The sequence below is a fragment of the Microcebus murinus genome, chromosome 12, assembly GCF_040939455.1.
Source record: "Microcebus murinus isolate Inina chromosome 12, M.murinus_Inina_mat1.0, whole genome shotgun sequence".
Taxonomy (NCBI): Eukaryota; Metazoa; Chordata; class Mammalia; order Primates; family Cheirogaleidae; genus Microcebus; species Microcebus murinus.
The window spans coordinates 59,084,323-59,098,122 of NC_134115.1; the positions used below are offsets into that span (position 1 = coordinate 59,084,323).

The following is a 13,800-nucleotide window of genomic DNA, read 5'->3' on the forward strand; positions in this document are numbered from 1 at the left end:
AGGTTTCAATTCAGTAGGTCTGCAATGGGCCCTAAGAGTCTGTATGTCTGATAAGTCCCCAGGTGATGCTGACAGTGCTGCTCCATGGACCACACTGTGAGTAGCGTGTCTCTAAACTCAACTTGCCCCTCACATAGCATTGCTTTGCACTGAGAGTCTCAAGTGAGAGTCGTCGGAGTGTGTGGATCATGGGATGTATCCCATCACCAGGCGAGGCACTTCTGAGCCACCAGGCTCCTTGTGGCAGTCTTAACATCCTTGTTCCTCAGGCTGTAGATGATGGGGTTCAGCATGGGGGTCAGAAGTCCATAGAAGAGGGAGATGAGTTTGTCTGAAAGGTCCTGCTTATCTGCGCCCAGTGGGTCCTTGGATTTGGGCTTCCCATACATGAAGAGAATGGTCCCGTAGAAGATGACCACCACAGTAAGATGAGCAGAGCAGGTGGAGAAGGCCTTTTTCCTCCCCTCAGCTGAGGGGATCTTTAAGATGGTGGTGAGTATGAAGATGTAGGAGACAAAGATGAACAGAACTGGGACCCCCAGGAAAATCACATTGGCCACCCCCATGCTGATCACATTGATGGAGATGTCAGCACAGGCCAACTTTAGAACTGCCAGGATCTCACAGATGAAATGATTAATGACGTTGTCCCCACAGAAGGGTAGCTGTACTGCAAGAGAGATCTGCACCAAGGAGTTGGCTCCACCAGCCACCCAGGAGCTGGCAGCCATGGGCACGTATGCAGCCTTGCTCATGACCACAGGGTACCTAAGGGGGTTGCAGATGGCCACATAGCGATCAAATGCCATCATGCCCAGGAGCACACACTCTGTGGCCCCCATGGCAAAGGAGAGGAACATCTGCACAGCACAGCCTGAGAAGGAGATGGTTTTCCTGGGAGTAAGGAAGCCATCCAGGACCAGAGGGACTGAGGAGGTTGTGTAGCAGATGTCCAGGAAGGAGAGGTTCCCCAGGAAGAAGTACATGGGTGTGTGCAGGCGGGGGTCAGACACAGTCACCAGGATGAGGACACCATTGCCCAGCAGGATCACCAGGTACATCGACAGGATGAGCACAAAGAATGTTTTCTCTAGTTTCGGATGGGCAGAGAGGCCCAGCAAGACAAATTCTGTCACAGTAGACTGGTTGGATGCTCCCATTTCAAACTCTCTCTTTAGAAACACTGAAGTCAGAAGATACACGTTTGCTGTTTGATGGCTTGCTTATGTCAATAGATGGGGATCACAGTATGATGTCTTTAAAATTGTAAATAAACTTACCTTCTGGGATTCAACCATAAAACCAAGTTATCTAAAATCCAGCAGACCTCTGAAGAGGTGACCTTGGAAATCTAATGAAACTTAGAATGAATAAAATGAACAATTCTGTCTAAACAATATGAACATACCTAATGCAATGTTGTATGTGTACATATGCTGTCTCTAGCACTTTATAGGGAAGCAGGAGCCTCTGAGTAACTCTGTGTCTGCCATATATCATAATTGGAGACCGAGGGCTATCACAGCTCAGGGACCTTGGCCATGGAGGTCACATGGCCCATTCCTCTATGTCTGGCTCCTCCGCAACCAGCAAGTTTCTATAATAATTTGACTTCTCACATAGACAGCCTTACAGGGAGAGACTGTGGTGGCTTGAAAACAGAGTTTCTTATCTTCCCAGCACTTTATTTCTTACTCAGTGTCTGGTTTACTCTTCAGCCTTTTGTGAGTTTAGTTAGTATAAATAAGTTCATTGACCTTCTTTCCTGAATAATCTGACCAAATTGAATTTCTGGAGTCTATGCCATGGAGTCCCAACCAAAGTCTCCAGAAATCTGGTCCGGAGAAAAGGACTCATGTGTTTCCCCTGTAACCACACCTGACCTGCCTGCATCTTTGCTATTCTGGGACTAGGCTGGAAGAATAGAATCTTACCTGATTGTTGGAGCCCACTCACAGTTCACATCCCCAGCCTTGGTTTGGTGGGGACTTGAGTCCCACCCACATCACATTCAATGAGAGATGCCATCCCATTAATGCCATTTGGAGTTTTGTAGACGTGTTCACATACAAACCTACTCAACCTCTGAGAATACCAAAATCCACATCGTAGTTCATCACAATTTTACTGCCAAAGAGATTCAGAACACCAGATGTCACCAGCCCCTGCTGCAGGGTGCCCAAATGGCATGGAGCTGGCTGCCTAATAACTATTCTAGTGCTGGGCTGGTTAAGAGTACTAATTTCTGGGTCCTATCTTTGCAGATTGTCTTGGTAATCTGTTTTTGTTTTGTTTCTTTTGTTTTTTAAATAAACGTTCCCCATGTATTCTGGATCTATCAGTCTTGGGAATCACTGATCTATTTCAATCCCTCTCAGGTCAAAGGTGGAGAAACTAAGGTCAGGAGAGAGATTTGTGATAGCACATGCCCCTGAAGAAGGAGTGTTTTTTTTTTTTCCTAATTGGTGATGATACAATGTCCAAAAGAGGTTATCTCAGAATATCAGGAATTGGGGAATGAGGAACTGTTTTTAGAGAAAACTCCTTTTAGTATCAGGGAGCACAGAATCTAAGTTTGGTAGAACCTTCAGATATTAAACCATGCAGTCCCCACCTCTAAGGCCCCTGTCACAGAGACCCCTCTTCAATAAGTCATTTCTCAGCCTATGTGTAAACATTCTGGACAATGAGGGGCTCATGGCAATGTTGTTGTCAGAACATCCAGGTTGTCAGAGGTCTTCAGGGACCTGAACTCTGCCTTTTTCTAACTTCTGTCTTCCTCGGCTAGTCCTAAGTCTGCCTTCTGGGCTCTTGGAAAACATGCCTGCTCCTTTGGCATACTTGTAGCCTTCAAAATTTTGGGAACAGTTGCCTTGTCGCCCCACCTGATTCTATCCCCAGCCCTTCCTTGCGCAGACTTCTTTGCACACAACCTCTTTCCTTTGCTCCCAACTGGTGAAGCACTGGCCACAGAAATCACCCAGCACTTACCCAGTTTGGGGTCCAGTCTAGGCCAGATCAATAGCTCGCAGGAAGGCAGGCCTGTGAAGAGGGGAGGCTGCCAGTTTACTGAGGTCAGAACAAGTGGCTGTCTTGGTGTCACCTGCCCTTCTGGGTGCTACCCAACCATAACCAAGCAGCTTATAAGAGGCCTTCTCTCTCAGAGCTGCCCTGGCAACACATAGGTGCACACTTTTACATGGACATATACTCTTTAACTGTTGTCTCCGTTCCTGGAGTCTCGAAATGATCCTGAGTGCATGGAGGGAACCAGAGGGCAGCCACAGCCCCAGAAGAAGCCCTTGTCTAGACTTGAGGCTCAGGGAGACAAGGAAACAAAGGCTGGCTCTCACGTCTGAGGCTTAGCCAGGAGCCCCGGCCTGGAGGAGTGTGCACGCCAGAGCAGGCTGGCAAGCCATGCCCAACCACCGGGCCCGTGATCCTCCCTTCTCTGTGCTTGCAGTGCTCTCCAGAGGGTCCCATAAGGACTCTCTCTGGAATTGAGGACAAGGTTGCTTTGGGGCCAGGTCCTATCCCAGAAGCAATTTAAAGTTTGATGAGAGGCTCAGAGTTTAGACTTCACCCCACAGACCCAATTAGACAACATTGCACAAATCTACCGAAAGCTCCCCTCTCAGCACAAGGAAACCTCAGCTCAGAAAGTTTGCTGGTACCAGGTACTTAGAGTTCTCCTGGGCTTTGATCACAATGATTGGCTCAGTGTGGCTGTTATCACTGACCCTGAAAGGGTCTGCAAGGGAAGAAAAGCTGGACCTCCTCTTCAACTATTCCTAATGATTATCATGATATCAATATTCCTGGGAACTTTGCATCACACAGATTCCCCAGCTACCCAGGCATCTCCTCCCCTCCACCCAGTGGCACAGCTCTCTCTCTCTCTCACTGCTACCAGCCTGCCCATCCCCACCACATGTCACATGTGCCAGGCCTTGTGCCAGGTACCAGAGAGGCCGATGAAGGACATGATGGTCAGAAACCGGTCTTTATCTTCAAGGAATGCCCAGTGGAGAAGAGCTAACTGTATGGCTGAGAATGCCACAAGCTGTCCTGGAGGCTGGGCATAGGAGGAGTGTATGGAATTAGCCCTGGGTGAAAATAAGAGGGATGGAGAAGACAGTGGCCCTGGGAAACATTTAGGAGGAAAAAAACTGTAAGATTTAGAGATAGATCTGGGGTAGGAGATGTAGGAGAGAGAAGAATCAATAATGGCTGAGATACTTGATAGGTTCAGGACCCACGACCTCAAAATATGGCACCTTGGCAGACTGAATACTATAAGCTAAAGGAATTTGAGAAATAGTGTGTGCAGACAGGTCTCTCTGACCTTTCCTGTCCTTCTCCCCAGAAGCAGGTCATAAAACCGAGGAAGGATTTTCTGACCTTCCCCTGAGGCAAGTTACAAGACCTTCTGTGAGAGGGGCCTTCCCTACGCCCAGAGCAAAGGAGCACTCTTATCTCCCAGGACATAGGGAGGCCGAGGGAATGTGAGCAAACGGGCCTGGCTGTGTCCCCAGTTCACAAGACTCGGCTCACTCTTCTCTGCCTGCCATGCCTCTCCACTACTTTCCACTCAAACCTACTACAAAAACCACCCGGATTTAACTGTTTCTTTGGGTCCACATTTCCTTACAAAGGCTTCTATGTCAAATGAAACTTATATTGAATAAATGTGTATGCTTTTCTGTTGTTAATCTGTCTTTCCTTACAGGGGCCCCAGCCACTGAACCTAAGATTGGTAGAAGGAAAAGATAGCTTTCCTCCCTTTCACACCAAATCTGGAGAAATGGAAGAGAGGCGTGGAGAAAGTACAGAGGGAGTGTGTCAGAGCTGGGGTGGGTGGGGTGGCTACAGAGTTGTTTCTGACATTTCAGGATACAATTCCTGTGCGTGTATTGTGCCCGGCTCCAGGCTGGTTACTGGAAATAAAGATATGACTAAGAAATAGTTTCTATGACTGAGGAGTTTGCAGTCAATTGGATTTGTTGTATTTGAGATAATGGTGAGGCATTAATATTAATAAGAATAACCATTTATTTATAACTGTTTCCTAATTCTTGTCTTATCTAATGTTCCCAACAAGCCTATGAGGTAGGTATGAGGGTAGGATACTGTGACATAATAAAGTGTGTGTGTATACACACACACACACACACACATACACACACACTTGGTCTGGTGGCCAGTTCCTGGCACAGGGCTCCTAAAACACATATAATTTTTTTAGTGATGGGGTGAGAGGAGCGTCTTTTGCTATTCATAACAAGCCCTTTTCAATACCTGAATTTATACTAACGAAGTGACTCCTGCTGAGGCCCTAGATAGCGTCAGGATGGGGCTGGTTACTAGAGGAACCAACCACGTGATCAGAGGGTTGCATAGTCAGCCCCACCCCCTGGAGGGGAGAGGACTAGAGATTGAGTTCAGTCACCAATGGCCGATGATTTAATCAACCATGCCTACATAATGGAACCACCATGAAAAGCCCAAAACCAAAGGGGTTCAGAGAACACATAGAGATACGGGAAGAGTGGTGCACCCAGTGAGTGCAGGGAAACTCCACAGCCCTCCACCTAGACCTTGTCCCATGCAGCTCTTTCGTTTGGCTTATGAGTATCTGCTTAACACATCCTGTGACGCTAATCATTTCCATATGAGCAATTTGTAGCTCCAGTAAATTGAGCATCACAGTAAAAATGATCTTTCACAGTTCTCTTGTATTTTTCATCATGTTTATTCATCACGTGCAATATCATAAACCTTGAATAACACCATGGGAACCATATGAAGTGCCACTAGTGATACTGGACGTGCTCCCAAGAAGCAGAGAAAAATTCATGATGTTACAAGAAAACTGTTGAATTGCTTGATATGTACCATAGATTGAGGTCTGCAGTTAATGTTGCCCACCATTTCAAGATAAATGAATCCAGCACAAGGACCATTGTGAGAAAAGGAAAGGAAATTTGTGAAGCTGTTGCTGTAGCTATGCCAGCAGGGGTGAAAACCTTACACTTTTTGCAAAATATCTTTTTATCTCATATTGAAAATGTAGCTTTTATGTGGGTACAGTGTTGCTGTAAGAAAGGCATACCTACAGTTTCTAATGTGAGTCAAGAAAAAGTCATTTATATGACAATTTAAAGCAAAAGGAAAGTAAAGCATCTAAAGCTGGAGAATTTAATGCCAGCAAAAGATGATTTAATAATTGTAGAAAGACATTTGGCTTTAAAAATGTCAAGATAATAGGAGAAACAGCTTCTGCCCACCAACAGGCAGCAGATGAGTTCCCAGATGCCATTAAGAAAACCATGGAGGAGAAAGGATAGCTGCCTGAACAGGTTTTTAACGAATACGAAAGTGCCTTATTCTGGAAAAAAAAAACTACAAAGGACATTTATTAGTAAAGAAGAGACACAAGCACCAGGGTTTAAGACAGGAAGGGATAGACCAACTCTACTGTTTTGTGCAAATGCAGTCAGGTTTATGATAAGACAGCCCTTACCTATGAAGCCCTTACCTATGAAGGTAACTCAGGTTACCCTGAGTCTTGAAGGGAAAAGATAAACACCAGATGCCAGTCTTGTTTGTACATGAAGGCCTAGACAATGAGAATCATTTTTCTGGGTTGGTTCGATCCAATGCTTTGTCCCTGACGTCAGGAAGTACCTTGACACTAAGGAACTGCCTTTTAAAGTTCTTTTGATATTGGACAATGCCCCTGACCACCTAGAACCCCATGAGTTCAACACCAAAGGCATCAAAGTAGTCTACAGACACATGTCTGTAATCTAGCCTCTAGATCAGGGGGTCATAAGGTCCTTTAAGGCTCATTACACATGGTTCTCTATGGAAAGAATTGTCAACATTATGGAACCCTAACAGAGAGAACATCATGAAAGTCTGGAAGGATCACACCATTGAAGATGCCATCATTGTTATGGAAAAAGCTGTGAAAGCCATCAAGCCTTAATTAATAAATTCCTGCTGGAGAAAACTGTGTCCAGATGTTGTGCATGACTTCACAGGATTTACAACACAGCCAGTCAAGGAAATCAGGAAAGAGATTGTGGATATGGCAAAAAGGTCATGGGTGAAGGATTTCAAGATATGGATTTTGGAGAAGCAGGAATCAGAGGAATTAACAGAAGACGACTTGGTGGAGATGAGTGCTCCCAAACCAGGGCCACACAATGAGGATGAAGGCATAGAATAAGCAAGGCCAGAAAACAAATTGACATTAGGCTATCTCGCAGAAGGGTTCTGATCATTCAAGACTGCTTTTGACTTTTTTTGTGACATGGACCCTTCTATTAATATGATATGGACACTGAAACTAAAGAAAATGGTGGAAGAAGGATTGATATCCTATAGAAACATTTCTTGAGAAATAAAAATGTAATAAAGTCAGACAGAAATAATAATCTATTTCCATAAAGTTTCACCACTTGTGCCTTCCTCTCCTGCCTCCCTCCCACCTCTTCTGCCTCCACTGCCCCTGAGACAGCAAGCCCAAGCCCTCCTCTTCCTCCTTCTCAGCCTACACAATGTGAAGAAAACAAGGATGAAGGCCTTTATGATGATCCACTTTCACTTAATGAATAGTAAATATATTTTTCTCTTCCTTGTGATTTTCTTAATAACATTTTTTTCTTTAGCTTACTTTATTGTAAGAATACAGTATATGGTACATATGCATACAAAATATTTGTTAATTGACTATTTATGTTATCACTAAGGCTTCCAGTCAACAGCAGGCTATTACTAGTTAAGTTTTGGGAGAGTCCAAAGTTATACATGTATTTTCAACTGCATGGGGGTTGGCACCCCCACCTCTGTGCTGTTCAAGGGTCAACTGTATTTTTTCATGTGCCTCTCTTGCCACTAGAGGGTGCACTCCCAGGAGGTAGAGAATGGGTTACTCTGTACATTTTGTCTTTTATGAAGTATACACTCAATTATCTACTGAATAAAGGGATGTGCCCATTCTCTGGACCTGTCCTGGGTCACATTCTGTTAGTGACTCCCATGAGATCTCAGAGCACATGCACAGATGATAGGAAGCTGAAAGTACAGTGACTTAGTTGGATGCTTAGTGAGGGTGAGGCAGAACACAGCAGGTCGCTTTAAGGCACTTAATCCAACAAGATGAAAATTTAGAGAGAGGGTATAAGCCTTTCACCCAGATTCCCTAAAACACAGCATAAGCACAGACTGGGTGTGATGAGTCTTGGCCGCAGCGCAGAAAAGAAACTTGAGGGTTTGAATGAATCACGTAATCACTGATCTGTGGGCTATTGGACTCTGTTAATGGGATTATAATGTTCAGAGAGAAAGGAGGGAGGAAGGAAGGAAGGAAAAAAGGGAGGAGAAAAGCAGGGGAGAAGAAGCAGAAAGCAAATGTCCTCCAGTGCCTCCAGTATAATTGGATCCTGGGGATATTATCCCAGTAGTATACAAAGTTTCTAAACTGAGTACAACTTACTTCCCAAACTTTAAATGACTTCAGGGACTAAAATGGTCCCAAAGAACAAACTGGAATTTAAATTATCTTCTAAAGGTGATGGCCAGTCCTTTGGATATTGTGCCCTGAGCACACAAGGCAGGTGGAGGGGAGAGGACCCTTCACCTGTCACACGTTCTGAGCCCACACCCTGGCGCTTCAGACGTGTAGCCTCTTTCCATCCCTTAGGAAACTGATCATTCTTGCTCAGCATGTTTGTGATGAAGGTAAGTGCAAGTTTTGATTGAAAGAATACCAAAATTTTCATTAGCATAGCTACATTTCTATCATCAGACTTGATGGTAATGGAATGGGGCTTGAGAAGGGGAGCGATGAAGCACTTTTATTGGTATATTATTCTCACAGAATCAAATAGACCCCACAAACTCCAAGAGTATCTAAGACCATCTGGCTTTACCTCATCACTGTAGGGAGGTAAAGAGGGCTTGCCAGGAACCACAGAGCTAGTAGTCTTCTTCCCACACTCAGTTGTCCTTTCTTGATTAAAACTGTTGGGCTCTTTCTCATTTCATAATTAGAGTACAAAATCCAACAATAGTAATGAGCATGTGTCTGGGTCTGGTGATGATGATATACAGGGAACATTTCTTCATGTGATCCAGGTTCTTGGAGAGTAAAGTTGGCTGGCCAGCATAGAATGACAACCCCAGCTGGGGACTGGTGTACTGTCCCAGCACACACACCAAGCCTGGGGACCATTCTCAGTTTCACCTTTTGTAGTCAATTCCTGGATGATACGTTTGCCTCTAAGAGATATATCTATTTTGTTAAGGTCCTAGGAGAAAAGAGGAAATTGATTCTTATTTATCTTCATCCCAAAGTCATGCTATTTCTGGATATTTAGAGAGCTATTGTGTGGAAGAGAGATTAACTGCCTTTGGGGGCTTCAGAAGGCAGGGCCAGGTTGAAGTTGCAAGGGGGCAGATTTCAGCTCAATATCAAGGATAATTATTCCAAAATGAAGGGAGCCTTGCTGGGAGGCAAAGAGCCCATGTCACTCAGATAGTGAAACCTAGGCTCTGGGACTATCAGGAACGCAGTAAGGGACTCTATGTTGGAAAGGGAGCAAATTACTAAATAGACCCTAAGGCCTGTTGTCCTTTACATTAGAATAATTGTTGTGGTTGATGACGTAATTATTTGTTTGCATGACTGTTTCTCTACTAGATTTTGAGCTCTTTGAGGTCAGGGACCATGCCTTTCACTGTTATGTCCCCAGCACCAAGAATTATGGCCCAAAGCAGATGCCCAATAAATGTCTGTTAACCTGAACTGAATTATTATGACACAGACTTGGTCACAGCTGTAATGTGCTAAGCACCGACAAAGGAGTGTCTCAGAGCTCAGTAGGCAAAGTACCCCTGCAACAACCGAGGAAGGGAGTGGATTACTGAGAGCTCTTGGAGAGATGGCTATCTGGGAGGTTCATAAGTATTTTAGATACAGTGCAAATAAAACCAAATACCCAATACCCTCAAAGTTACCTACAAGTTTTTTACTGGCCCAGAATAAATCCCAGTTTGGGGAACACTTAGAAGTCTGAGGAGTGTTAAAGAAAAAATTATTCAATGGTACTTGTTAAAGCAGACTTTACTCAGGCACTCATGGCACCGTCTCAATAGGTGCAGTGGGATTTTGTAGTGGGGGAGAGTGATTGGGCTCAACCCCAAATACAACATGGGCAAGTAGGAACTTATAGCCAAGGAGCAGAGTTGGGGTCAGTGGATAGAAAATTACGAAGAGGAAAAACAGGGGTAAGGGAGATTATGGCTAAACCAACCTAACAGGATTCTTACTGAAGACAGGCCAGGGTGATTAGACATCATCTGGGGTGAGGTGGAGGATGAGGAACCTGATCAGATATTGAGGGTGATGCAGTATTGAGGCTGGGGGTTTCTTGCTAAACTGACTTAGCAGGGTTCTCTACTAAAACTGAATTGTACTATTACTAGGAAGTGCACAGAAGGGTCCCAGAGAAGGTTCTGGAACCTAAATAAAGTTTGGAAAATTGAAGAATCTTTATCAGGAAAGACTTAGCCTTCCCAGTAAGAAGAGTTGACAGCAGGCCTCGGGCTCTGTGAACAGTCTCAGGAACAAGTCAGTGCCTCCGGTGCAGGCAATGGGGAGTGGAGAAGAGGGGAGGTTCAGTCAGGCGCTCACTCAACTCAGTCATGGTGCATTCTCCCCCAAATGTACAAAAGGATCAGAAGGTGTTAAGACCTTGGCATTGTTGGTGTCAAGGTGGCCTGGGCTGATTCTCCCAGAAGGTGTCGCCAGAGCTGTCTTCTTGGCTCCCACCTGCCCCAAGGAAAGGGAAGTTTTATATTCTGTTGTTGTTTTTTTCTGTTGGTTTTCATTATGTCATCTTGTCTCCTTGTTCACCTTATTCTTCGTAAATGTATGTCATATGTTGTGTTTGCAAATTATTTGTAGAAATGATTTGGAGACTAGAGTGACGTTACTTTCCTTCAGAGTGGATTTGTGTTTGCTTCTGTTAGGTACTTGGGAGCACCCCAAATCTGGGACTACCTCAGTGAAATTCCAGGGCTTGAGAAGATTTGAAGCTGAACTACAGCACCTGTTTCCTTCTGATTTGCCCTTCTTCCTGTGTTTCTGCCTTTTGAAATCCCATCCCAATGGGATAAAGTTAGGGGCCCTTCAAGGTGGGTCTTGTACTTCAAAACCTATTCCCCATCTCCATGAGGGTGTTGGTCATGCTCCTCTGTCTCTCAGTGGCCCCATCCAGCAGCTGCAAATACTCCAATTGAAATACAGCCTAAAGTGCTGAACTTATTTCTCTGGGTCCTTGTTTTCCTCAAAATCATAACCTTATGATTCCTCATTGTCTTATTACCTCCAATACTTTACACAGATTTTTTTTTTATATATTTTGTCCAGTTTTTCTAATTGCCATTTGAAAAAGAGTTAATCCAAATTAATCTGTTTGTTCTTACTGGAAGCAGAAGTTAAATATTGATCTCTACTACATTGTTTCCAGAACCCCATAGAGATGAACAGATTGTCAGGGCAATTCTCCAGTTGCTCAGCAGAACAAGGATTTTTGCCTGGCTTCTCAGGCACTTTTGGAGTAAGAGAATGCTGAGGTTGACCTTTTGAGTTCCTGCAAGTGACAAAGCAGATGCACCATGGACAGATCCAATGAGACCTCCCCGGTGATGGGGTTTATTCTTCTGGGACTTTCAGCCCACCCAAAGCTGGAGAAGACATTCTTCGTGCTCATCTTGCTGATGTACCTGGTGGTCCTACTGGGCAATGGGGTCCTCATCCTAGTGACCATCCTTGACTCCCGCCTGCACACGCCTATGTACTTCTTCCTGGGGAACCTCTCCTTCCTGGACATCTGTTACACAAGCTCCTCAGTCCCCCTTATCCTTGACAGCTTCCTGACCCCCAGGAAAACCATCTCTTTTTCAGCCTGTACAGTACAGATGTTCCTTTCCTTTGCCATGGGGGCCACAGAATGTGTGCTCCTGAGCATGATGGCATTTGATCGCTATGTGGCCATCTGCAACCCCCTACGATACCCCATGGTCATGAGTAAGGCTGCCTATGTGCCCATGGCTGCTGGTTCCTGGGCAGCTGGTATCACTAACTCTGTAGTACAGACATCCCAGGCAATGCGGCTGCCCTTCTGTGGGGACAATGTCATCAACCACTTCACCTGTGAGATCCTGGCTGTTCTCAAATTGGCCTGTGCCGACATCTCCATCAATGTGATCAGCATGGTTGTGGCCAACATGATCTTCCTTGCAATCCCAGTCCTGTTCATCTCTGTCTCCTATGTCTTCATCATTGCCACCATCCTGAGGATCCCCTCAGCTGAAGGGAGGAAAAAGGCCTTCTCCACCTGCTCTGCCCACCTCACAGTCGTGGTCGTCTTTTATGGGACCATCCTCTTCATGTACGGGAAGCCCAAGTCTAAGGACCCGCTGGGGGCAGACAAGCAGGACCTTGCAGACAAGCTCATCTCCCTCTTCTATGGGGTGGTGACCCCCATGCTGAACCCCATCATCTACAGCCTGAGGAACAAGGATGTGAAGGCTGCTGTGAGGAACATGGCATTTCAGAAACCCCCGAGTTAATGACTGTCACAGAATCCAAGATTGCCAGAACACAGGATCTCCAAGCTTCTCATTGTTCTCATTAGAAAATGGTAACTCAGAGTAGAGAAGGGATTTTCCAAGGTCCATGTCCTGGACCACAAAACTAGAACTAAAAACTAAATTGATTTTCCCCCCCATTGTTCCATAGGTAATACAAGTGACTATCTAAGAACCTAGAAGTAAAGAGTCTTCATATTTCTGGAGATGCTGGCTAGTTGGTGGCTTTGTGTACAACCTCAGTGACATCATACCATAGCTAACTTATGTTTGCAAAATCTTATATCCTCTGCTACCAGAAGCTGTGAAGAGTCATCAATGGGTGCAAAATTAGGAGACAACCACAGAACCAGGTTTTAGTGGCACTGGATTCTGGGAGTGTACTGTGTGGCCCTACGTAGAACTGCTGAATACTGTGCACACATTGGTATTATCCTAGAGGCATGTGTTTGGCAAGAATAGCATGAAAAACATCATCCGTGCCATCACAGTGTGTCTGCTGATGGCACCATGGCTGGAAATCTTCTTAAGTCTTAGCACCAGGAAGAGAAGAGACTTGCCTTAAATAGTGGGGACTGGTGTGCAAGGAAACACAGAGAAATGTCTGCACCTTCTCTCCCACCCCAGTTCCAACCATGCAGTGGTATGGGACTCCGTGTGTGGGAGGCAGCAGCGCTCAGTCTTTTCCTGCCCCCACAACTGGCATGCCTCACAACACTGACACCTACCAGACACTCCCATGGATGTGCCCAGAGTATAAAGAAATCCAAAAATTATTCTGGGGAAAGCAAAGAGTTACAATAGTCCTCAACTCCGCATCTATCACAGGTCCACGGTCATTAGTAAGAGTTGCTTCCCACTGGCCTGGGGAATAGGGCTGTCAGCCTGAGGCTTTGGACATTTGGGGGGGTCAGCAGCAGCCTTGACAGCATGGTGGTTGGATGCTGCATGTAGTAGGAGACCTTCAGTTTCACAGAAGACAAAACTCTACTCTACTCAAATATAATGTGGATTTGTTTATTCCAAAGTAGGACCAGCCTCAGGTGTGGTGAATCAGGCTCCCGTTTCTTTGCTCTAAGATTCTTCTGACTTTGCTCTTCCAGGTGTCAGCTTTGTTTGCAGGCTGACTCCTCTCAT

The 13,800-nt window shown here is 45.2% G+C and overlaps 2 protein-coding genes across 2 annotated transcripts; one reads left to right on the forward strand and one right to left on the reverse strand.

Annotated features, from left to right (window-relative positions):
• Window positions 1-203: 203 nt before the first annotated feature.
• Window positions 204-1,160, reverse strand: LOC105874381 (olfactory receptor 13C7-like). The gene has a single exon (XM_012770178.2). It carries the CDS (start codon window positions 1,158-1,160, stop codon window positions 204-206), a length of 957 nt encoding a protein of 318 aa, XP_012625632.2.
• A 10,528-nt stretch (window positions 1,161-11,688) lies between these two features.
• On the forward strand, window positions 11,689-12,645 carry LOC105874380 (olfactory receptor 13C7-like). The gene has a single exon (XM_012770177.1). It carries the CDS (start codon window positions 11,689-11,691, stop codon window positions 12,643-12,645), a length of 957 nt encoding a protein of 318 aa, XP_012625631.1.
• The last annotated feature ends 1,155 nt before the right edge of the window (window positions 12,646-13,800 follow it).

Excerpts from the sequence above, each read along its gene's own strand:
- LOC105874381 (XM_012770178.2), bottom strand. The coding sequence starts at position 1,160 with ATGGGAGCATCCAACCAGTCTACTGTGACAGAATTTGTCTTGCTGGGC.
- LOC105874380 (XM_012770177.1), top strand. The coding sequence starts at position 11,689 with ATGGACAGATCCAATGAGACCTCCCCGGTGATGGGGTTTATTCTTCTG.